The sequence below is a fragment of the Etheostoma cragini genome, chromosome 14, assembly GCF_013103735.1.
Source record: "Etheostoma cragini isolate CJK2018 chromosome 14, CSU_Ecrag_1.0, whole genome shotgun sequence".
NCBI classification, from domain to species: Eukaryota; Metazoa; Chordata; class Actinopteri; order Perciformes; family Percidae; genus Etheostoma; species Etheostoma cragini.
Genome location: NC_048420.1, coordinates 6,930,481 through 6,956,839, shown reverse-complemented (window position 1 = coordinate 6,956,839; position 26,359 = coordinate 6,930,481). Strand labels below are relative to the sequence as shown.

Sequence of the window (26,359 nt, the reverse complement as noted above, 5' to 3'; positions counted from 1 at the left end):
CCTGTCATCCATCTTGTTGTCACAGTAGACTGGAAGACCCACTGGGATGACAAATTCAATTCTTATGAAAGCCATTTCATCTGTTAAAGATTTATCTAGGGGCGGCCTCTCGCTCACCCATTAAGACCGTTGGCCCCGTGTAGGCTGAGTCTAGTGGCGGCCCGGGTTTGAATCTGACCTGCGGGCCCTTTGGTGCGTGTCATCCGTTCTCTTTCTCTCCCCCTTTCCTGTCTAGCCACTGTCACTATTGAATAAAAAGGGAAAAGCCCCCAAAAAAATATCTTTAGAAAAAGAAGAAGAAAAAAGTGAATGTGTCAAATCCGGTTCTTAAAACTGATGCTCATGTACAGCTGATCTAGTGTATATTAGCAAACACAATTTGGAGAAATGGTATTTCTAATCAACATAACAATGAAACAAATTGACAAATTAATCTCCACTCAAGGTCTACTTACTTGTTCTGGACCTGATGACCATGAATTCTAATTTTAAATAACTTTATTAATCCCATACATGTACTGTAGCTTGCAAACACAGTAACATGCAACAACATGCAAAAATAAATACACCAAGGAGCTAAAATCTAGAATTAAAAATCTATAAATAATGTTCAAAGCACACGGTCTTCTTTAGTAGATGATGTTTTTGCTCAGTTGACATGGATCTGAAGAGGTTATTGATTATTCGGCACACTTTTAGAGCTTCTCCATGACACCTGAGCACTTGCTAATATAGATTAAATAGATTTTGAGTGGAGATTATTTTGTCAACTGCTGTTTCCAATACCAAGAATGAACTGTAAAGCTTAAAATGATGAGTAAACTCTTACTGTACTTAACTTAACGCTCAGAGTCAATATTTCTCTTTTGTTGTCCTGAAAAGGTCCTTTTACGGTCACACATTCAAAAAGGAAATGCTGACACAAAGCATGTGAAAAGATGTGAGATTTATATGGTTAACTCCAAGGCGGACCTTACCAACCATGACATGCCAATGACTGTTATACATGTACGATACAATGAGCTAAATGACTGTATTTTGTAGGAGGTGCGGATTAATCGGTTCTTTTATACTTCCATGGGAAGAAGATGTATGCCATTCAAACATTAGTAGTGCCCTCATAGTAAAAGTAAAATGAGACCATGACCTGCACGCAAATCCTGTCTTAATGGTCCTTAACAAGTTTGACTTTGTGTTGTTATTGACATCAAAGAGTAATCACTATGTGGGTTAATGGTTAAAACAGCGTGATCAATTGAGCTGGTTTACATTATGCAGCTCACTAGATGTCGAAGAGTCAGTGGCCTACATAGACTAGAGAAATCCCATCGCGGTCACTGGTGGCATAAAACTGGATTGTGAACGTTAAGCCAAATGACCACAGTTGAGAATTAAATTTTAAACCTCTAACATGGAGTATAGGTAAACGTTGAAAAAGAGGATTGCAACAAAGGAAAACTGCTCCAATGAGGCATTCTGACTGATGTTACTTGTGAATTCTTAGCAACACAGAGAGAATGGTGTTTGTTCTCATTGACTAATTTAATTAACACTAACCCAGGGAACTTCATTAGACTGTTTTCAGTTCATTAATGAAATTAATCTCATTGGGCATGAGCACATACGAGATAAACAAACACAAGCTTTACTACACACTGTACACTCTCACATGCACACATCAGAATCATTTAGAGTAACTTACGGGTTGCCATAGTCCCAGACAACGCACTGTGGATCTGATGTACCCTGCAAGATACAGGGAGGGGAGGGGAGGAGAGGGAGAGAAGATAAGCTGTTATTGCCAGTCGAGAGGATGAGTGAGGGAGGCAGAGTGAAGACAGAATAGCTCGTTGCCTGAGGAGAAAGAGTGATGCTGCATGGGCGATGGAGAGAGGTAAACAGATAATGAAAGAGAAGGATTGAGACAGAGGGTGGGAGGGAGAGATGGAGAAAGAGGCATTGTCAGTGGACAGAGCAGCAAATAGATGCTGCAAAAAGAGGGGTGTGTGAGCAAAAGCTTGAGAGAGTTAAGAGACAATATAAGCCATTTCATGGACAATAATACACAGCAAGTTGGGGTCATAAACATGCAGTAGTGGTAAGGCATTCAAATTCTTCACTTCAGCACAACCACAGGAGTAAAATGAAAGTAAACAACTACAAGGCAGTAAAATGTACTGTACTTAAGTATCTATTATGAAGAAATGGCCCTTTTAGATTGTGTGAAGTACCTATCAAATGTATCTGTAAACATTTAAATTTTAATTTGGGGAGGGGATTACAAACTTTTTTTAAACCACCAAAAAAAGGTCAAATAACCCTTTACGGTGGTCTAAGTGCTCTTAATCCATCAACTCGCTGGAGCCAAAAGTCAATCGTTGAGGGCAGGTGAATCATCTGGTAATCAAAGCTCGGTCACTCGTGGTGGAGAAGGAAGACTCCCAATGGCTCAATCAGGGAATCAATCACAGGATCAATATCTCCAACTGACTCATCACAGCTTGTTCCACCTGTGATCCTCTGTGATCTCAGCATCGATTGCTTTTAATGAATCGGCCGCGCCCTTCCAACATGCACCCCTTAATTTGGAAAATGATTGGATTGCGACTGGTTTTAGTTGAACGTTGTGGGTTTGTCTGTTCTGGATCCATGATTCTGGTCTCACATTCATTCCTGAATCAAAAGCCTTAAAAGTCTCAAACTGGTGTGAGTACAGTCGGAGAGAAACAGCAGGCAGACACACACTTTCTGGGTCCTTTAGAGTAAGATTGATCAGGCCTTTGTGTAACTACACTGGGTACCCACAATTGAGATGCCATTTTTCCACTGTTGCAGAGGAAAATGGATCCCTCTCTGTGCCAGTCTGCTGGTCCTTTCTAAGTCCTGCATTAAGCCCTTTGCCTTTGAGCTCCCCCTTATGGTAAAGGGGATAATAGCAGTAAAAGAAAATGTCCACTGTAAGTAGGGAAACATGAGAAACAATTGAAAAAATTACCTCTTTACAAGTGAAGAGCAAACTGAAGGTTTTGGGAACGTGTAGTGAATATGTTACATTCCATTCTGTAGAAACTCAAAGCCTCTCGTCGTCTAAATTTGTATCATACATTTGTGTAACTTGTAACACTTTTTTTCCGCAAAATATATCTGGGTAACCTATCTTGAACCAATCCTTCTTTTAGTGCCTCTTTCTTATCTTTCTACTCTCACGTCACGTTGCAAGTGGAGCGATTGTTAGAAAATGTATGTATTTATATATCATTGTGTCTCATTAAGCCTTTGGAACATTGTGAACTGAACCCTGCCTCGAGTTACTTTGTTATCCAAGATCGCAGAACTGCTTCGAGAATTAACTCACAGATGTCAAGCTAATGGATGATAGGATAGGAAACCACAAAACAATCGTGATCAGATGGTTTCCTAACAGAATAACAATGAATGAATGCATAATAGTTTTAAATTGAGCAAAAAAGGGAGAGAAGGACCTTAAGTACATTTAAAGGTATTTATTTCTCCAAAGGCAAGGTCACCCCTCCTACTCTGAATAGTTCATAAGTGATCTCCGATGGATCCTGGAGTCTCTGCATGGCTGGACTTCAGAGGACTGGATGATACAAGCTTCACACACACACACACACACACAGATTGATGGATGACAGCGCTTTGTTCTGCCTGACACGCAGACCGCTGACATTAGTTGTCTCTGGGCTTGCTTTAGCGTGGCGGGCTCTTTTAGCATTCGACCATCAATCAGCGTGCATCATGCCTAACTGTACGCTGCAGCGGGAGTGACATCCGTGGACACCCACAAAGTCTGCCTCCTCTGTAGAACTGATATGTTGCATAATGACAGCGTCTGCTCGACTGATTCCTCTCGAAGGCAGCACCATGTGTCTGATTCTAACAGCTGCACTTATTATTATTATTATTATTATTATGGACAGAAATAATGGTGTCTACCTTAACAGCTCTGTCAATTTTCTCTCAAATGGAACAGCCATTTATCTTCAAGGCATTCAAAATCACATGTGGTAGCCATTTGGCCGCAAAATGAATAATGCATATTGGCTTTGAATACGGTGAGCTAATCAGATGAAAAGAGCCTCAAAATCCTTCCGCTTCATATTGGAGATTATCGACTCAGAAAATGAAATCGAGCATCGGCAGCATGGAGATCCGATGGTTAGTACTGTGGCCTCACATCCGGCCCGCGTGGATTCTGGGTTCGAATCCAGGTGGTTCCAGGCCTTTCTGTGTGGGGTTTGTATCTTCTCACAATGTTTTCGTGGGTGTCTCCTGGGTGCTCCGGTGTCACCCACCATCCAAAAACATGTACTAGGTTGTCATGACACTGGCTCGCTGTAAATGGCTGCCCACCGCTCCCTTGAGGGATGGGTTAAATGCAGAGAATGAATTTCGCTAATAATTTGAAAGAAAGCGCATTAGTGCATTTTCCAAAATGTCAAAAAACTGCTTTAATTATACTCATCCTTCATTGCAATACTACAAGTATAAAACTACTTTAGTTATTTAAAAAAACAATTTATTTTTTATTTTATTTTGCTAAAAACCCTAATTAATTTTAAGTAGCAATTATGGATATGAGCAATGGTTACATCTCAAGTGAAACAACATTATTTTCCTAATGCCTGTATCCTCTGCAATGTCATTTCCTTTTTGTTATACAGCAGAGATATATTCATTTTCAAATGTAGTATTAATTGCATTTCTACATCACTTTTGTTAATTATTCCTCTTGAGGGTGGTTATGCTGTATGATGAACTTTGTTCCTGAACCTGAGACATAACTCTTTTTAACAGAAAGCCTGCATTATAAAATGGAGTCATGGACTTTAAAATATGTACCAGGAAAGAATGTTCTAATAAAAGAAAATATTCAGGTCCTTTATGGACAATACAAGATTTTTTTTTTAAGATCTATGGTGCTGACCAAGACAGATTGGATAACATGGGCTGAAATAAAAAAACAAAACAGATGCACTACGCAGCTATACGCAATGCTTACGCATGCGGTGTGTTCCAGCTGTACGAATGTCTTTACAGACACTGGACTAAGGTATGCAGATGTGCATTCCCAGCCTTGTGCTGCACTATGTTCTCAATTGGAGCCTCTAGTTAGAAGTCCAGAGCAGCATGCTTGGATCAGCAATAAGACGTCATCCTCTAGACCAGACATGGGCCCCGGGTCAAATCCGGCTCTTTGGGAGGGCCCTAACCAGGCCGTGTGAGGTCAATGGCAAATTAGCAATCAACCGTAAATAAGTGTACATCATGCATGGAATACAACTGAATTACTTTTGTTTTGAAGGCGAACGTATGCAGTTTCTTCTTCTCTGGTTGCAAGTCGCAAATTAAAGTAAGAAGAAGAACTGCAATGTGTCAGCGAGCCGCACCGGAACTCACGAGACGTTGACATGGACGTGAATGAGCGGTTAACCCTCAAAGATTTCAGCATCGGAAAAATATAAAGGTTGATACAGAGCGCCAAGTTTGTACCCAAACGTGGACTTCTAAGAATTTATTTACTGAAGTCAAAGGTAAAGCCGTGTGCTTAGTTCGCGGGGAACAGATCGCCGTGTTAAAGGGTTATAATTTGACTGATGCAGAGCGGGCACGGACATCTGAAGCTTTGCTGGTTAAACTGCAAATGCAACCAGGCTTTTTTTTTACCAAAAGCTGGACATCCAGGGATGAGGCAGTCAAGATAACAACAGTAAGGCAGTTTCTGAAGTGGAGTTTAGTAAAGAGGGTTTGGTGGATTCTGCTGAGCTAATATGCCCAGAGAAAAAAGGAGGCGAGACATGGTGACACAGGCTACCACACAGCTGTCAGGGGGCTCAGCCTGGGCAAGGCAGGTAAGAGAGTATGGGACCTGAGAGCAGAGATTCCACAGTTTTGTAATATGAGAGGCAAAGACAACTCAGAGCTCTCAGACGTAAACTGAGTGGCTGATATTGCATTTTGCTGTTGATGTGACTGAACTAATGAATGAACTAAACACCAACCTGCGAGGCAAGGGCCACTTTGCACATGAAATGCAAAATAGTGACACTTTGTTTGCATTTTGTACTATATCTGCTTTACTTTTTCATAAGAAAAGCACTGTAGGCCAATTTAATGCTGTTCTTTAAAAAAAAAGAAAGAAGGCATGTACAGTACATGTACAATTTGGTCACAATTGCATTCGTGGATGTTGATTAAATAGTGACATAACTGCATTCTGTACTGTCTGCTGCACTTTTTTCATGTCCTAATCATTACATGTGTGCCCTTACCAGTCACAGCTTATCAAAAACCTTACCGTTTACTGCTTTTTATAAAGAAATAAAATTGATATTGAGCAGAATTGAGTTTATCCTATTGGTCTGGCCCTCCACAACAGTCCCTGTTTCTCATGTGGCCCCTTGGGAAAATCAATTGCCCACCCCTACTCTAGACAGAGGGTGTGCAACCTGCAGTACCTCTGCTTTGCCAAAAGTGTTAAAAAGCAGAATAAAAAGAAGATGAAAGATAGAAGCCTATAAAGGAAATGCCCTAATTAAGTAATTAATCAGTGGATTAAAGCAGGGAGATGGAGAACAACTAAAAAGTATTTATATGAAACACTGTGCAATAATTTGATCCTAAGGTCCTGGTTGAGACAGCAAGGGACAAATTTTATTGGCAAATTTTAGTGTGTAAATATATGTGTGTGTGTCTGTATATATATGCATGAGTTTGTGTATGCTCGGTCTAGAGAGAACCATTAAATATTTAACATTATTTTCAAAACCGTGCCCACCTTTGGACAGAAGAATGGCTAACGAAACCCACATCTTATTGAGGTCGTGCGGAGGGCCTTTTATTAAACTTGCACTTAGTCCTTTTCTGCTGAAGACAACCAACGAGTCATTTATAACACCACACTCCACTGCAATATAAACTGAATAGGCACCGGGAGACGTTGCGATATAAGGAAGTCAAAAAGGTCTGCATTTATTTAGGCAATTCAACGAGCACCACGCCGCTTTATAGCATGCGGCATTTTCTCTTTCATCTGAATTCAGGAAACATGGGTCAGCTGGGAGCAAAGGAAATCCTTTAAGGCCTTAAACAAATGTGTTTTCTTGGCAAAAGGTTGCTCAAAGTATCTGCCTATGTTATATTATATAAAATGCAAACCACTGCATTGGAATAATTTACACTTTGAAGTTACTGGGTTGGGTTGGGAACACAAAAAAACAGTGCGGCTGTTGACTGGAGAAAAGTGAAAGATGAAAAAAAGAAATGAACAAACATACATTAAAAAGCGGTAACAGCTCCACCACCACCATGGGCTTGCTGGGTTGTGGTTCCGGGCGAACCGTCACTGTCAGGATCTTGGAGTTGATCACCGCAGGGGGGCTGCAAAGACACACACAGTCCCGCACAAAACTGTTATTTATTTTAAGAAGTGGACAGCACAGTCACGTTTCGCTTCAACTGATTTCGAACGACAAGTGGGAAATATGCTGGTGAGTTGCTGTCTTACACTGTTTGTCCTCCACGGTAACACATGCATACATTCAAACGCACTCAGAGAAAGACATACACACCCAGTTCCCTGCTGTGCTTCTGATGGTTTATAAGTGTTTCTGTATAAATAAAACAAAACAATAAGCATAGAAAATAAAAACAACAACATAGAGATTTTTTTTTTTAATTAAATAATGACAAAGGAAGAAAGCCCGAGCCAGCGCCCGAGTAAAATCCGAACACTGGAACAGTTAAGATTCAGCAGAGCTACAGGCAGAAAATGGTTTTAACAGATCCAGCTCGTCCAAAACCAAGAGCACTGACCTGAATAAAAGGGCCCGGGGCCAGCACAAAACCATATTACCACTCCCGGTTCCTCCTAACTTCTATTTTTAAAAGTTCTATACAATGAAGGACCCATTAGGCCCGCACCCATTTGAAGCCCACTACGCAATTCTAAAAATACATTTTCAATGCAAAAGAAAAGGAAAAAAACATCTAGAGAAATGTACTTATTTTTGGACATCCAAGACATTTGTCTGATAACTAGGCAGACACAAGAAAAGGAGAGAAGCAACACAGACATTAGAGAGAGAAAACCGATGTAGGATTTGAGGATAGAATTAGAGAGAGAAAAGAAGAGACAGAAGAAAGGGCACGGAAATAGAAAGGTAGTAAGAATGGAAACTAAGAAAAAAAAAGGCAAACAAGGGGAGATGAAAAGTTGTGAGAGAAAGTAAAGATACAGAAAGAGATACAGAGAAAGTAGTGAAGTACTGAAAGGTACAATAAAGTACAGGGAAAGCGGTAGAAGATGAGAAATGCTTGAAAAAGTATGACTCCTAATTAGACCGTGGGTCACATGGGAAGTACTTACTTTGGTGCAGGTAGGATGACGCCCAACGTCCTGTACAAGATGGCTCCAATGACGTAGTACATTGGAGACTCTACCTCGGTCTCTGTCTCTGAAACACAGGAGCGGTTGTGACAATCAGCCCAAATAAATGCCATGGTTGTCCAAAACATTTATTATAAACCCATCAATTTATCACGTACGACCATTGTTATTACGTGCGAGGGCAAAGGTCGCCAAAGATGGTTTTTTTTGGACAACAAGTACAGCTAAAAATGTATGGAAACTCATTTATGTTTTCCATTTCAATTACAAATTATAAGAACTCTTGCGGCAGGTAAATGGGTTATTGGAAAAAATTAACATTTGAAAAATCAAGAAAAATAACAAATGTGCTTGTATGTTAAGTGGAAACTTCTCATACAATCTCAATAGCCAACCTGCTAATCTGGCATTTAAATCTTAAGCAGGCGGGTTGGTATTTGAGTCTAATTCGCTGAGCTGATAAGTGTATAATGAATAAACTAAAAGCAAAATCATCTATTAGTTGGTGAAGAAAAAAAAAGACCACATATTTCACCCATCTCATCAACCTGCAAATTTAGCCATATTTACATCTACTCTTGAGCTGTGGCTGACAAATGCTCTGTTGACTAAATTTAAAAGGAAAAGTTAGTTAATTGCAGCGTCTGATACGACAGCTACATATTCCATATACAGACTTGTTATGCTTCTGAGTTGAAAACATCCCACTATTTCAGGTGCGAGATCCTCATTTCACACTTTGTGTGGGTGGTCACACCATTTGTGTCAGTTTGTTTGCCTTTTGACAGCTAGTAGCTTACTTATATTGCTCAGCTGAAGGCTCACTTTCAAAACCAAGTCCGTTGCTCTAACATGCAATCAACTTGATTGCAATTATTTCAATAAAGCCAAAGTGTCCAAGACAATGTCTTTCTTTCAAATGTTCTCTCATTTTTCCTTGTATTGAATCCCCTTTCTTCCTTTCCTTCTCCCTAGTCCTCGCCCCTCTCATCCTCCTTTGTTGTTCCTCCACTCTCCAACCCTATTTTCAACGTTGCCAACCTTTGTAACAACAGTCCTTCTTTACAGCCCCTTGCCTTCCACCACTCCCTTCAGTTTTCTTTCACCAAAAAGAGCAGGGGCTCCCAAGGAGATCTAGTGTCTCTCTGTAAATGTCACTTTGTCTCGAGTGAGGGAGTCGAAAGGAAACAGAGAGAGGGAAAGTAAGAAGGGGAAGAGTTCATGTTGAGAGACGCCACTCCCTCCTTTGCCCTTTCAGGCTGAGAGAAGTGACGGAGGAGCATCGGCCCAGAGGGCGGCAGAGGTAGCGACAGAGGGGGCCGATGGTATCAGACATACTTGGTGACTCATCCAAAAACTGTCTGCCTGCTGCCTAAGAGGTAATACTCAGGAAGAGAGATAGCTATGCAAGACAGACAAGGAGTAAAAGAGGAAGAGACAAAAAGATCTCGACAGTGTTGGGAAAAAAGCAATTGTGAGACTGTGAGGTGGCAAAAAATAAATAAAACAGATCAAAGTCAGTATGAGAAAGCCGGTGAGTGTGATGGATCCTAATTGGACAGTGTCTGCAAAGGCATGCAAATGAGAAAGTCGGTGTATTGTGGGTAAATGGTAAATCAGTGTGTGATGGGGTGGCACTCCTACGCAAGAGGATGATTAATACTACAAAAGCACTCAATCACAAAACCCTAATTTCCTATGAACAGATTTTTTGCCGCTCTTCGCTCTCTGAACATCTAAATGATTGGTGGTCAGCTGTAATCTAGCAAAATGGCAAACCACCAGTCACCAGCTGTGAACTTTAATATGCCATTTGTCAGGGGAAAGATATGCTTGGAGTTGATGCAAAGCCATAATTTATGGTAGTAATCAAAGATTGAACGCTCCATCCAAACAGTTCCATGTGAGTTACTCTTTTCATTCTTTCCTGGTTTCTTTCTTCTGCAACCTGCTTCTTTCACATCAGCAAAAAAACAGCAGATCTGTCCTTAACGCATAGAAATGACGGAGTGGTAATAATCTTCTCCTCTTACTCATCAACAGAACGAATTGGCCCGTTCCCTAAAATATCAAACTATTCCTATTAGATACACAACTTTTATTATAGCACCAGTGGTCAAATTGCCAGCTCACTGGTGATATTTTGAAACCCAACACAGTCACAGTTACAACTGCACATAAAGAAGTCAGTCTTTGACACAATAATAGACAGTAGAGCTCTCGGTTGTTTTACGATCTTGCTCGAGTAATACGTCAAAACTAACGGAGAATAACCGCATGCGTGTACGAGCAATGGCGTATTTAAAACATGAAGTCATTGCTGGCTTGTATGTTTTCGATGTGATTGTGTGCGTGGCTGCAGGTCAGAGCCTGTGTCAGCATGTGTGTTTGTAAGAGAAAGAGCGAGACAGTGGCTGGAGAGAAGGAGTTTGTCACTTCCAAAATCAGTGAAAAACAGTCCAAGCCTCTGCCCAGTCAAGCGATTCATGAACCTATCAATTGGCTGTGCGTATGTGCAACTGTGTGCCCACGTGCACACACAAAGGTGCCAATGGGCCTTTATGAGCCTAGTTAAGCTGTCCATCTGAGATAGGCTTTCATTATGGGGTAAATGAACCAATCAAACTGATAGCAATCAGCTGCAGACTTCAACTTATGGACTGCCAATGGGAAGAGGCAGAGTTCCCACAGGGGCAAAGACTTCAAATTATGGCCTAACTCATACAACAACACGCAGTTTCGATGACATAATTTACTAAATTGCATTTGCTAAAATGGCAATGACATGTGCTGAATATCATGAGAAAAATGGTCGTTTAAATTAGATGCAGCAGGTCACTTTTATTGTACTACAAGTAGGGCTGAGCGAATAATCGATATCGAAACTCTGAAGCTGATAGACGAATTTTTGCCATGACAATAACTTACATAATTTTATTTGTGTTGATAGGCCTACTTTCTCTTTAAACACAGTCTACCGCGTGCGCAGGGTCCCAAATTAAAACTCGCCAATCGTCAATTGCGGGCTGACACGCGCACACAATAGCCACTACCTTCGGTTTACTGATAGATAGCTAGCGTTTAACTCAGGCTAATCAATTAGCTAGCTAGCAAGTAGCGATTGTTGGCGGCCAGTCTCCAGAAGAAAGCACAATGAAATTAAATGTTGACCAAGGGTCAAGCGGGAAACTGAGTCTCGGGTCACCTGTTTGGGAGGCTTTGACTCCCTTTCCACGCTCCGTGTCCGCGGACAGCTCCAGACTTGTACCGGCGTTGATGTTTTGTGCGTTGTCGGACACATGCAGCCACTTTACTGAAACCGCTCGCGGGACTGACACTAGTCCACAGCGGCCCGCGGCATGTATGTCCGAGCCTGTCTCCAGCGCCTCCACCCGCAGGTTGTCAGCTGTGTGTCGGCCTGGTATACTCTCGGTCGGCCGATTTAACTCTCCGGTCTTCGTCTATATAGTGTCATGTGTCACGTAGCTCTCCACAAGCAGAAAAAAGAGGAGCTTAAAACGCAACTTGCTGGTTCAAAATTAGGACTAGCTAAGTAAAGTTAATTAGCAGTTAAGAAATAGATCGCATTGCCTTTTTAAATTGCTATCATGCAAAATACGTTTTTTAAAACGTCATGCAAACAAATGTAAAAACGCAGTTTTTGTCGTGGAAACAATTATCATTATTGTGTGCAATTAATCAGGATTTTTAGGTAACATGGTGCAATCCTAACTAGAAGCATTGCACAAGACAAAACATTCACCACCACAAACTAGGAGGGTAGCCTAATGGATAAAAACAAAAACCGGAGAAGAGCATAACAGCAGTAAAGTAAAACAGAAAGGGAGCATAAATGGAGAAGAAAAGAGACGACATTGCCATGCAGCCGCATGAAACAGGGTATAAGCTTTTTCTACACACTTACGCAACCAAACATCCCACCTTTGAGTTATCTGAATGTGCTGTTCCATAAAATCTGGAAAAACAGCTTGAACAAAACAACTCACGGGCAACTCATAAACAGGTTCTGCTACATTAAAGCAAGATGGATGGTTAGATGGGATAAGAGCACAAAATAAGCATATTACATTGTGCATAATAAAGAGACAGAGAGATTAAGTGCGTCAAAGTGAGGCGCCCTGAGGTTAGCATACAGGATGCCTTGACCGATCAAAAGAGAGTCTGTGTCATTAGAGGGAGTCAGAGGCCACAGACAGTCCTGCTCTCTCGGCCTGCAGCCTCTCTGAACTTTAATTTGGGCCGGGGACGAGGTGCCAGACAGGAAGTCTGCCAGTGTAATTTCCAGAGGGATGTGACCTTTGCCTTGGTCGGTAGTGGATCGCATCTGCCACAGAAATTCTCCTATCTGATCCATATCCACTTTTCTTCCCACTCTATTAATTCCTTTTTCCTCCTCGGTACAGCTTTAGCTCCTATGCTTCCTGGTGTCTTCTTTCTCTTTACACTCTCCTACATCACTTGGACAATCACTTTGCTGGCTTTACTTGAAACCACATGGATTTATAGTTAAGGCCCAGTTAGCTGTCTCATGTGGATATAAGCAAAGAGACATATTTTAAAACTGTCTGAAGACTTGATGCTCTTGGGGGGATGTGGCACACTTCCTCACAGATAAAAGACTTGCATCTCCTCTTAACAGTCCAACTCCTCCTCGTCATTACCCATCAACAGCCTTGAAAAGCCTTCAATACGCTTCCATGAGACACATCTCTGTCTGTGAAATTCACACTTCTTGATCTGACGTTGACTGCAGAGAGGGTTTATTGGTGTGATAACAGGTCGTCATGATGTACGTCTAAGATGCAAGACTGAGGGGAGGATGATGACTAAAACGGATCCAAATCACTGAGCTCCGTGCTCTAACCTGACTCAAGAAAGACTCCTGAAACTGCTATTTACTCTAAGAAAGAAATAACATCGGTCTGATGTAATTTCTTGTGTTTGTTGTGCCTTGATTCTTCCATCCAAATGGTTTATTCTGAAAAAACCCTTAAAACAAGAATGCGGGATGACTGTCCAACGGAGTGGTATGGCTTGGTCCCAAAAAGGCTCCAGTTCATGGATACCTGTCTTAGTTCTCCTACCTTCAGCCGGGATGGTAAAGACCTCTTTAGGGATGTAGAGCTTGTCCTCTGCTGTTCTGGCCCAGTCCTTCATCCCTCTCCGACCCTTCATGGGGAAGTTTATATCGCTGGAAACGGCAGACACCGGCTCTCGCTGGACGGTTATCACTGAGTAAAACAAGAGATACCGCATACATTTACCGCAGTGCAAAAGGGGTTGAAACAAAGGACAAAACGGGGAGAAGAATGAAAGCAACAGTGCAAAAAATTGGAAATAAGAATTTACACTGTATAAAATGGCAAGTTAAAATGGATTACTTAGATGTGGTTTTGATATGAAAAAAAGATATTGGTTGAGTTTGACTGAGGATAAATAATGGTAAAAATTCACATCCAACTTCTGACCTTAATCCTATAAAATATTGAAATAAGTGAATGGTTTCACATTGAGTTGGTGTGAAATGATCCGTTATCTGTCGCGGTCATGCCACGTCACGTGGCAGCATGGCTTGACACTTACTGAGGTTGTTGGTAACCACCAGGAAACTCTGGAAAGGCTTCTGGGCTTCTCCGATGAGGTGAATGAAGTCTTCGACTATCCTCATCAGCAAAGCAGCACCGGGAGCGACCTGTGGATGGAAGCATGAAACAGAGAGGTGAGCATCAATCACAATGTCGGCGTAATTATAATCCATGGCAAACCCTCTATGAGACCTGTCTTACATATTGAAACTCTTTAATTCGTTGCATTCTCTAGACCACTGAATGTGTTTCAGGGTGGTAAATTGTAAACATGTGGGACATAATATCATATTGGGTTGCAGGTTTATTTTGTCCAGATGGCATGTAAACACACCTCGACTTAAGGACATCAAGCTGGGTCACACACAAAAATGTGCACACCTAGTATAAGTAATAGGTAGCCATTGTATTTAATAAACAGGAGTGTGTTTTTGACTCTAATGAAGGCTAATGTGAGAAGTGGTCACACCCACCTTTACACACAAATTCATGTATATAGCGCAATAAACCACACACACACACACACACACACACCCACACACACTTTACCTGGTGGGCGTCCTCCCATTTCTCTACATTTTCCATGTCCAACATCAGGCTGAGTATCTGGAAGAATTTCTAGACACAAGATGAAGATGTTGTTAGCAGGACACCATTTTGTCATGACATTGCGTAGCTAACCTTCACCCACCAAGCATTATTACAGCAGCAGTTGTGCAGTATTCCTCTGTCAAGTCTGGTACAGTAGTCCTCTGTAGTAGTATTGAAAAACATAAAATAATGTCTGTCAAATGACTGAGACAGGAGCATTTTGCTCACTCACAGGCAGTGAAAAGAGAAACATGCTGCTCTAAAAAAAAAAAAAACTGTTTGAGGCCATAGCAACTGTGTAGCTGTAGCTCATTGTTATGCACACCCCGTGCAGTAGAAAGTCAAGCTCCTACATTAAACACATTTGAAGGTGTGCGCGAAACTCCGCATGTTTTGTATGGTGACTTGAGGCGGCTTCAACAGCAGGCTTAGCGGCTCTGCTTACCTGCACGTCGTCGGGAGCTGGGATGTAGGTTGCTCTTTTGAAGGTGTCCGTCACATTTCGCAGGATCTCCGTGGAAAAGAGAAGGTCGCCACTGTAGTAGCTTCTCCTCTGCAAGAGCTCCAGGAGAGTCCTTACGATCTGAGACATGCCCTCCCCAGCCAGGGTCCTCTGACCCTTCGCGAGATGCTCTCGTAACTACAACGTGCAGAGAGGGACAGAAATTAAGAGAAGTTGATAGTTTCATATCTGCATGTAACAGTCAAGATGATTAAATGCATGTCCACTGACACTTACTGTATGGTTGTTCTTATTCAAAATATGTAGCTGGTAAAAGTGTCAGAAACAGAAAGCACCAAGCAAACCTAAGAAATCACAGGAATCTTTGGGATGTAAGCCGAGGGGGATGTGTCATGACAGGAGTATATATGTACACGGTTGGGTTTTTGTGCTTGCGCTTAAAATAGGCGAGCAAAAAGAAGCCTAGTAACACTCTCAGACAGAAATTGGATCCCATCACTTCAGAGACAGTGTGAATTGGAGGGAGGGAGCGAGACAGAGAGATAGAGAGAGAGGGAGAGAAAGCCTGGAAGAACAGAAGATAAAAGCAATCACAGAAAATTAATTATTGACTCCTGGTGTTAATGAAAGGCTGGTACAGAAGCTAACAGTACAATCAGCTCTTTCACGCACAATCCCTGACCCCCATCTCCTTCCACCATCATCGAGGAGATGAAAAAGGTTGAAGTTCACAGAGCAGGAAAACAGTCTGGCTGATGAACACATTCATTAGCTATGTTCATTAATTGATAAGTGTGAGCGCAAAGCTCTGGAAAAGCTAATTAGAGATACCGGCAAGCCTTGTGTAAAGTCTATTTTGAGTAAACTTTGGAAATAAGAAAGTGGAACAAAGGTACATGATGGGTGAAAAAGGGGCAATTGAGGCAGACAATAACTTTTAAAAACAGATAAAGCCTTCACTTTCTCATACATTGACTAATGAGAGTTTGATGAAGGCGTCATTATATAATCAGAAAGAATATACAATTTATCTTTTTTTTTTCTTCTTGCTGAAGAGTTTCTGAGTGCTTGTTTGTTAAAAGGAAACTTACAGATAAATGTAAATATCTATATTCAAGTGAGATGCATCTGGCGAAGCTCGGAGGACCCCAGAAAGCAACTCCATTATTGTCCAGCATGCAACGACGACTAGCAGATCCTGAAAAGAGAAAAAAAGACAAATATGTTAGACCAAATTCATCAAATTTAAAAATGAAACCAACCGAAGAACACATCCTCTAATTGTATTAACATGGTGTCCAATAGTCATTGACCATGAATAGGAAAGCTGTTACATGCTGCTTTGCATAAGTATGATATACACAAGAAATATTTCCATACTTAATACAAAATGCACTGCCAAAAATACATTAATATCTTAAATTTATTCTAAATTCAACAGGTATTCCCATTCATGACAGCATTAAGGTCAGGGTTAATACACAGAGAGTCTGCATGATGGATTTTAATAAAAGGGAAAGTACAGCACATTTACAATATTGCCAATTATAAAAACAGTGACAAAACAAAAAGTCACTTTTGTGAATTTGCCTTTTCTTGGAGTTAAAAGTTTTTACAAATACTATTTACAAATACCAAATGTTCTATTTGTTCTGTAATGTTTGGCAGCTCACACCTGCTGGCTGTTGGAACATGGCAGCCAGCAGATAAACTGGGGAAGGCTGCCAAAATACTCGACGAAGACAAAACCTTTTCCCTCGCCAAATAAATATGCACTTACTGAACTGTGGCTCTGACTTTTTAGAAGTAAAGCGACACAGAGTTCCACAGTTAATTCAATTTAGTTTGTAAATTGATTTACCTTATGGCTAATATTCTTAAAGCTGTAATGTTCTGTTGGCAGGCGCCCTGATATATGGGGCCGCGTTGTGTTGTCGGAGCCAATGCCGTAGTTTATAAGATGTAGTAACACGTTCATATTACAGGCATTCTGAACCATCTGCTCTTGGCTTAAAGTCTGAAGAAGAAAGTGTCTGGAGAGAAATCAAGATTTGTTCTTGTTTCTGCTTTTGGAAGTTGAAAGGAAAGTTCTGGCAGCCAGCTGTTAGAGGAGCTCCTCAGGTTAGCTTAACATTGCAGTGATAAGTAATACGCAAATGAGCTTTGACTTTCAAGAATGGCATGTCTGCTGTACTAATTAAGGGTAGGTACTAGATGGTTTTAATGACCGCCTCTGTACTCCAACGCCCATTATAGTAATGCTGTTAAGGGACACCAATCTGATGAGCTTCAGAAATGCATTACAGCATAAATCAACGTGAGCACCTATTTGTTCCAGACATAGGAGCATATCTTCTTTAGAAACACAGACAGCAAGGTAATATAGGATACCCTAATTACTAATTATTTTACAATGTTTACTTGCCTGTGCTGTTGTTGCACTGTATAGCCCAGCCACGTGTTGCCAACCCTTGCTCTCCTTAGCTTGCACTGCTCATGATAACTACAGGGGGCAACATCCATTCATGGAAATAACAACCTTCTGTTGCTCCGGTTTTTAATGCATGTTACATTATCTAGGGCTAGCTTAAGACCAGTTTGTCTCTTTTATTAACTGTCTACAGATTAAGTCACTTTTGTATTGTGTAATGTCATAGTTGATCTATACTTAAAACTCCAGGCCTAACATAATCACCAAATCACACAAGTCGTCATAAAGAATTGCTAACAGGTAACAGATTTTGGTTAAAGCATGTCACGCAACTGACCAGTGGCGTTAGTTGGACACTTGTTGTAGACCGTTTCTCCGGCTGAGGCTCTCTTCCATGACATAGAGAGAAGGTGCTCTTCTTTACATATCTCATGAGGAGCTGTAGAGGTAGGTGAGAAAAAGTGAATGCAGTTATTCAAAAAATATATGATACAAATTATTCAAATTCAGTTTCTAGTGACACAGCTTTGCCCAAATGAAGCATAATATAAATGATTCAATTTTTTTGTTTCCAGTGACATATTTTTTGCCCAAATGAAGCACAGACTAGCAGGCACACAAACAGAAGAAAAATCACCACACACATACACACACACACTCAGACACATACACAGCAGCAAAAAAGGCAGACAGAGAAGCACAAAAAACAAGATTCAAATCAATGTTCTCCTGCAGCAGCTCCCAATCGTATTCCCTTGTACACTGCTCAGTGCTCTCAGTCAGTGTCACTGCCTCAGTGCAGTATCTCATTCCCTCTTCATCTTACACCCTCTCTTTATTCATCTGTTTTCCCCCCTCCCTCTCTAACCCTGATGAAAAAACAGGGGAGAGTGCTCTGAAGATATTCCGAGGGGGTAGACATGTGTTGGCAGAGGCGATGCAGGGAGATGAAGAGGGACAGAGACCGAAGAGGGAAAAAGAAAAAGAGACACTGCTAGAGTAAAAATATGATATGATGTTCCCCTGAAATGCCAACAGACTAGACCCTCGTCTTGTGCAAAAGAGGCTCGGGAGCTACTCAAAACAAAGGGGTCACGGTGTAGGCTGCACTCAAAAGTTTATAATGCGTAGCCTGTCAGAGCTCGACGCAAGTATGTACGCATCTGGGATTAAGACTTGTACAGAACATACACTTGCATATCCACACGCAAACAAAGCTTTAGTGGCATGCTTATTAACCACACTGTCTTCTCTAATGGCTGCCACTGTAACATTGACTATCTCACCCTTTGGCAGGCGGAAAAACACAGAAAGAGTGAAAGCAAGCGAGGGAGATTAGTGCGATAAAAACAATGTTAAAGAGTAAGGAGAAATTGAAAATATCTCAGGTAAACAAAGAAGATAAAAGGAAAGCACCACAAGGCAGGGACATACAACCTCATTGAAGAGCTAAAGATGGATGGGTATGTGAATTGACATGAAGACAGACAAGAGACAGATAAAGATGAGAAGAGTGCAGTTCTAAAATTGTGATAGAAGCCTCTGGCTGTGGTGCGAACCATTGGGAATCCCTTCCATTCTGTCAGACAAATACTGTGTATGTGCAGATTGGGCACACACAGATACACACACTCTTTTTTTTCTCTAACACGGACCCACTAGGAGAGGCTTGCAGAGAAATACAGCTACACAGAAAAGATTTATATATATATATATATATATATATGGGCCACAATGTTTTCATACTGTGGTATACCTTAAAGCTGTAGCCGGCCCATGCCTTGTGTGTGTGTGTGTGTGTGTGTTTATGTATGTATTTTTTTTTTTCCTTCCCTCACACACACATTCACTGAGTCACTGACCAGGGCACTTCTTCTCATTACAGGACCGGACCTCCTCTCCCGAGCCATCGCAGGGGTAGCCCTGTATTCCAGTGCCCTCGCACATCCTGAAGCGACGCTGCCAACCGGAGTCACACGTCTTGCTGCAGAGACTCCAGTGATTCCAGTTGCCCCAGTTACCTCCACCTAGAACAGGAGCAAAGCGACACCGGTGAAGATCGGGGAGCAAGTGTGGGAGGGAACGAGAGCAGCATGTAAGGTGAAATATAAATGAGACTTGTTAATTAATAGTAAATTTAGGTTAGAACTCTGAAGAATTTATTAAATTTTAATTTTTTTAGCTTGGTACCTAAATTAAGTCAACAGGAGCCCATTCTGGGCCCCAGGCTCATTAAAAAACACTAGCATTTGTGTTGTCCTTTTGGTTGAAATAGACTCTCTAGCCAAATTGGGTGACTACCCATAACATTGCTGGCATGTGGAACACGAATCAGAGAAAACTATACAGATGCCTTTAGATACTCTGTGTTCATGTTCCATGTTTGCATAAGGGGATTTTAGAGTGTGAACACCAAGCATTAATTTGTACGCCTTACCGCTGCAGGAAGGGTTGGTGCATTCTCTGCTCTCCTGATGGGGGCCCTTACATTCAGCCCAGCCGTGCACCGACGCACTGCAGCGTCTCTGCCTCTGCTGGGTTCCACTGTTGCACGTCACACTGCATCTCGACCACGGCCCCCACTCCAACCACTGGCCCTCCACTGGACAGAGGACAGGGGAGATGCAAGTGGAGAGGGAGAGACAGGGAAATGAATGAAGGTGGAATGAAGAAGATTTTGAGAGAAAAGGGGGAAATCAGGATAAATAGGATAGAAGATGTCAAGGAAAAAAAAGAAGTAATGCAAGAAAAGACACAGGACAGAAAATGTAAGCTCCAAGTAAACAGAGCTTAGGACAAATAAACAGAGGCTATTTAGTTTTTCCAAAAATATCAACAAACAAACACATTTAATGGTCCTATGGACAATTTAAATATTTCAATCTGTTAGGAAAAACATAGCTGATTACCCTTCTTTTCACGCTTTGTTTTAAAGAGTTCACACAGAGTACAGACAGATATGTTTTTTCAAAGTGATATCAGAAAGGCACTACATTTCAACTCTTGACTGGTGTTGGTGCAGAAATGGATGAATAAAACTAATTACAGAATAATAATACAATGCAGCACTGCCTGTCACCCTGATGACATGCACAGGTGTAATCAAAGCCCCCACTGTCGCCTTTAATAAAGCGTTGCTGCAGTAATTGAGTTTTCAAATAAGATATCCAAATTCAAAACAATATAATAATCAGAAACAGGGAGATTAATGATTTACAGCGTGTGCAGCAGAAGATTTTTGGTATGTCATCAGCTTTATAGCTGTTAAATGTTTTGAAGATCTGTTCCAGAAAAGGATCCACAGTTCTGCTGTGACATTGATGACAGCAAATGAAAATCTGTGACAAAAAAAGTGAATTCTTGTCATTTATTTCTCACAGCTCTCGACACAATGTTTGATGAGAACTTGTCGAAACAAAAACTGTTAGAAGAGCCAATTACTGACCTGTGACCATGTTCGTTTATACTTCAGAATACTGTTGAATAATGGGACATTATTGTTGCAAATGTTAATTTCCGCTGGTTTCTAACAGTTGCCAAAACCTTGTAGATCAAAAACTGGTGTGAAAATCTGAAAAAAAATGTCCTTTGACATATTTGCTAAATGCTAACAAAAGCACACTTCTTTCCTGAATGGTCAACAGAAGCTTGATAATGCATCTGTTTTACTACTGTGTTCTCCAACTGCATTACTGCTCCAGTTAAATGTATTAAAGGGGGGATGCCCAATGTTTTACCTGTAGCTAAAGTAACCATTAAAAGAACCATTTAGTGGGTGCCCAGATGGCGCATAGCGGTCGCACATTTTATACAGTCCAACATCACTTACCTCATAAGTCATATTTTTTTGTAGAAATTATATTTCTACATGGCAAATAATTTACTATTAAGACGTTCCAGACATTGCTGTGAGGAATCGCGGACTTTGATTAAATAGTTGATGGAAAGGGGAAAACATATAAAGAAGTGCAGAAAATGATAGGCTGCTGTGCCAAAATGATTTCAAATGCCTTGAAAGGGCATCCAAAGCCTGAACGACGTGGGGAAAAATCGGTCAACTGCCATTCGAATGGATCAAAAAATAGCCAAAATGGCAAAGGCTCAACCAGTGATCAGCTCCAAGAAAAATCAAAGAAGACTTACAGTTACCTGTGAGTACTGGTCTGATCAGGAGAAGGCTATATGAAGCAAACTATCTGCTAGAAGCCCCCGCAAAGTCTCATTGCTGAGAAAAAGACATGTACTGTAGGCGGATGTGTTAGGTACCAGGTTGAAATTTGCCTAAGGACACATTGACTGGCCAAAGGAGGAATGACGCAACATCCTGTGGCCTGATGAGAGCAAAATTGTTCTTTTTGGGTCTAGGGGCCGCAGACAGTTTTTCCGAAGACCCCCATGCACGGAATTTAAGCCACGGTACACTGTAAAGACAGTGAAGCATAGTGGTGCAAAAATCATGTTATGGGGATGTTTCTCATACTGGGGTGTTGGGCCTATTTATCACATACCAGGGATCATGGATTAGTTTCAATACTTTAGAATCCTTGAAGAGGTCATGTTGCCTTATACTGAAGAGGAAATGCCTTTGAAATGGGTCTTTCAACAAAACAATGAGCCAAAACACACCAGTAAGCTAGCACAGTCTTGGTTCCAGATGAATAAGATTGATGTTATGGAGCGGCCAGCCCAATCCCCGGACCTCAATCCCATGGAACACTTGTGGGTGACATCAAAACTGCTGTTGCTGAGGCAAAACCCAGAAATCCAGAGGAATTGTGGAATGTAGTTCAATCATCCTGGGCTGGAATACATGTTCACAGGTGCCAGGAGTTTGTTGACTCCATGCAACACAGAAATAATGGTTATGCAACTAAATATTAGTGCACCATTGAGACATTTATCAGTTTATACAGTTAATGTTTGAGTTTGTAAAGAACAATGCAAACACTGCTTTTATACAGCCTAATATTCCTTTTTCTTCACTTTCTGTAAAGGTATAACATAAACTTGATCGATTTAATTTATTCAGCTGTCCTGTCTATAAAAGGCCTAAAAATGCCCCAAAAATAATCTTGAAAAGAGAACCATTTTGTAATATTGTCACACCAATCATAGTTCACTTTACACGGCATTTAATTACAGGAACAGTCAATTGTTATTTTCAAATAAATTGCTTTTGCTTTCTCTACTCCTGCCACACAAATATTCCTTGAGGTAATATATTTTGAAATGAGTAACAATACAATGCCTCCTTCTGTTGGCAGCAGTGTCACTTCACTTGAAAACAAATCCATGTGTTTCCTCCAGATGGATTACTACAAAAAACTTTGATTTTCTTCATTTATGTTACAACAGAACTGTAACAATTTGCAATGATGTGATCAGAATACATTTTCCTGCGAAAATGTACCAAAGCACCTCTTTATGAATCTTATCAAATTGATGAAGTGAACACGTTGGCAAGTAAAGGTCTATTTACGCATCCGTGTCTCTCTCTACCAACTGCTGAAGGAAACATCTGGCTCTTGATCCTCTACATGCCCCACTGTGTTTACCAGCTAGTTGTAACTTTGACCGTCTGCTGTTAAGTGCTGGGCAGGTAGCGCCCAGTGGTTTTATCAAAACTGTTTTGCTAAAAACAGCTGGCCTGCTGCTCATGTAAGGAGGCTGACAACAATGGCACTGATCCGGACAGTGAAGTTGTGGGCCATAAAAGCAAAACAATGAATGAGCTACAATACTGTAAAATGCTCTACAGAGCAGAGTTGGGTGAGTGTTCTCTGTGGGTTTAACGCTGTCACCGACACTTTTCACATTGGACATAGCGATTGATGTGTGTAGTTGAGTTTCAAATTCTGATTAAAACTACTAAAATTTCAGGTTTGGTTGTTATTTAATCTCCTTAATGTAACCCTAAATCAAGCCAAGAAGATGTAGAGGTCATAATTTCGTGTCAAGTGTCTAATCTATGCTGAAAAGCACTATTTTATGTATGTTCTTTATAGTTCAAAGAAGATAAAAAAATAAAAAATTCAAAATATGTGAAATGAATTAAGGTAACAATAACATTAAATCCCATGCATTATAACATGACACTAAAAATACCTTTGTGCATCTCTATTGTGTATGTGATGTAGGACTGTATAGTAAGGCGTCACTATATAACACAAATAGCAGTTTAAAAAGAACAAACTTCTTCTTTTTTTCGGCTCAGAATGATATATCGAGGCACACAGGCTACACACCGGGGCTTTAAGTAGCAGAGAAAGTGAAGTACAGGGCAGTAAATGTATTTATCTGGTTCTCCCTAGTGGGAAAGCATTGCCAACTCTCCTCGGTAATGTGGTCAATCACGCTGTGTGTGGCTCGTACAGTGTTACAACTAGCTGGGGCCAACACTGTTTCAGGTGACATACACCGAATGAGCTGCAATTTAACGGTGAACGCGAAATTTCGTAAGTGGAATGCTGACCATTCAAGGCGAGCTAGACATACAGTATAGGCCAAGACAGTCCCCAGAAGAAAAACAAGCATTATGACAGCATATACTGTATGAACACACATTTCTGAATGCAAAGACAAGAAATATTAATTTGCCTTTAATTAAGACATATCCATTGAACCCTGCATGTTATTGGCTTTGAAGTGACTGGTTTCATTCTGAGATAAAAGGTCAGGTACGATCAGATTAATAATTCATGTCTGACATTTCTGAACATTTCCTTATACTATTAGTCTGTTGATTGGCTTTACTTAATGCAACAGCTGTCACATTAACGTTTGCAGCTCTGCCCACATATGCATGCTTTTGTTTAATGTGGTATATTGGTATTTGTCTACATAACATGAGAGATAATCAATGTGAAGAGAGATTATAGTAAACGAGTCAAATTTGATTAAACTCTACATGGCTTAAACACATGAGACAGGTTAAGTAAGTACACTGGGGAGAATAAGTATTTGACACACAGCCAATTTTGCAGGCTTTCCTACTTACAGAGCATGTAGAGGTCTGTAATTTGTATCATAGCTCTGTCTCTCACTTCAACTGTGAGAGACGGAATCTAAAACAAAAATCTAGAAAATTACATTAGTCACGTAAGTATTTGATCACCTACCAACCAGTAAGAATTCGGGCTCTCACAGACCTGTTAGTTCTTCTTTAAGAAGCCCTCCTTTTCTCCACTCATTACATGTATTAACTGCACCTGTTTGAAATGTTACCTGTATAAAATACACCTGTCCACACACTCAATCAAACAGACTCCAATTTTTCCACAATGGCCAAGACCAGAGAGCTGTGGAAGGAAATCAGGGATACTATTGTAGACCTGCACAAGGCTGGGTTGGGCTACAGGACGATAGGCATGCAGCTTGGTGAGAAGGCAACAACTGTTGGCGCGATTATTAGAAAATGGAAGAAGTTGAAAAATGATGGTCAATCTCCTCCGGCCCGGGGCACCATGCAAGATCTCACTTTGTGGGGCATCAATGATCATGAGGAAGGTGAGGGATCAGCATAGAACTACACAACAGGACCTGGTAAATGACCTGAAGAGACCTGGGACCACAGTCTCAAAGAAAACCATTGGTAACGCAAGGTCCCCCTGCTCAAGCCATGTCCAGGCCCGTCTGAAGTTTGCCAATGACCATCTGGATGATCCAGAGGGGGAATGGGAGAAGGTCATGTGGTCTGATGAGACAAAAATAGAGCTTTTTGGTCTAAACTCCACACGCCGTGTTTGAAGGAAGAAGAAGGATGAGTACCCCAAGAACACTATCCCAACCGTGAAGCATGGAGGTGGAAAGATCCTTCTTTGGGGTTGCTTTTCTGCAAAGGGGACAGGGCAACTGCACCGTATTGAGTGGAGGGCGGATGGGCCCAAGTATTGTGGGATCTTGGCCAACAACCTCCTTCCCTCAGTAAGAGCATTGAAGATGGGCTGGGGCTGGGTCTCTGAATCTGGAGAAGGTCTGTATGGAGGAGTGGGCCAAAATCCCTGCTGCAGTGAGTGCAAACCTGGTCAAGAACTACAGGAAACGTATGATCTCTGGAATTGCAAACAAAGGTTTCTGTACCAAATATTAAGTTCTTCTTTTCTGTGGTATCAAATATTTGTCATGCAATAAAATGCATCATACAATGTTATTTTCTGGATTTAAAAAAAATAAAATTACAGACCTCTACATGCTTTGTAAGTATGAAAACTTGCTAAATCAGCAGTGTATGAAATACTTGTTCACCCCACTGTATGCTGTATGGCATAATAGTGTTTGGTCCAAGTACATGGTTATGGGTTAAACACAGACACGTACACACTTTGTGAAATCTAATGTTATAAATTAAACAATATAACAGCCCGACTGAAATTATTATACGATTAAACACTGACAGTCTTTTGATTGCTTCCAGTTTCATAAATGTCAAGGTTTTTCTGCATTGAGTACTTTTAATAAAAACTACATTTCCTTGATAATACTTACATATCAGGGTGTTTTTACAGTGTGGTATTAGTATTTTTACTTAAGTAAAGGATCTGAATACTTCCTCCACCACTGCATATATACACACACAGACAAGATCCATCAAAGCTATTTTTTATGCATGGATGCTTTTGCCAAAAGGCCTATGCTGGTATTCATCATTTCAAAAGGACCATTGCCTTTGAACTCCCCAAAGCAGCCTGAATCTGTTAGATGATAGATTCACACACTCATCCACAAACACGTAAACCTTATGCGGATACACATACACAGATTTCCTTAAGGCCCTTAAAGGACGAGCCTTTCTCCTAAACCCTCTCTTTCCAGCACTGTTCCCAAAACAGCATGACAAAACATCCCAGAGGCCATACTTT

The 26,359-nt window shown here is 41.0% G+C and overlaps 1 protein-coding gene across 15 annotated transcripts in view; it reads right to left on the bottom strand.

Annotated features, from left to right (window-relative positions):
• Positions 1 to 26,359, bottom strand: part of adgrb2 (adhesion G protein-coupled receptor B2) — a 215,220-nt gene that overhangs the window by 67,839 nt on the left and 121,022 nt on the right. For all 15 annotated transcript variants that reach the window (XR_004659264.1, XM_034891466.1, XM_034891459.1 and 12 more), the window contains 11 exons: positions 19,939 to 20,103; positions 19,364 to 19,528; positions 17,839 to 17,940; positions 16,162 to 16,268; positions 15,053 to 15,247; positions 14,566 to 14,634; positions 14,015 to 14,123; positions 13,516 to 13,662; positions 8,390 to 8,477; positions 7,299 to 7,401; positions 1,703 to 1,746 (listed from right to left, as the gene is read on the bottom strand). Coding sequence is in view for 14 of the 15 variants with exons in the window: in XM_034891466.1 (XP_034747357.1) it covers positions 1,703 to 1,746; positions 7,299 to 7,401; positions 8,390 to 8,477; positions 13,516 to 13,662; positions 14,015 to 14,123; positions 14,566 to 14,634; positions 15,053 to 15,247; positions 16,162 to 16,268; positions 17,839 to 17,940; positions 19,364 to 19,528; positions 19,939 to 20,103 (1,294 nt within the window). In the remaining variant the exon portion in view is untranslated. The remainder of the gene's footprint in view (positions 1 to 1,702; positions 1,747 to 7,298; positions 7,402 to 8,389; positions 8,478 to 13,515; positions 13,663 to 14,014; positions 14,124 to 14,565; positions 14,635 to 15,052; positions 15,248 to 16,161; positions 16,269 to 17,838; positions 17,941 to 19,363; positions 19,529 to 19,938; positions 20,104 to 26,359) is intronic.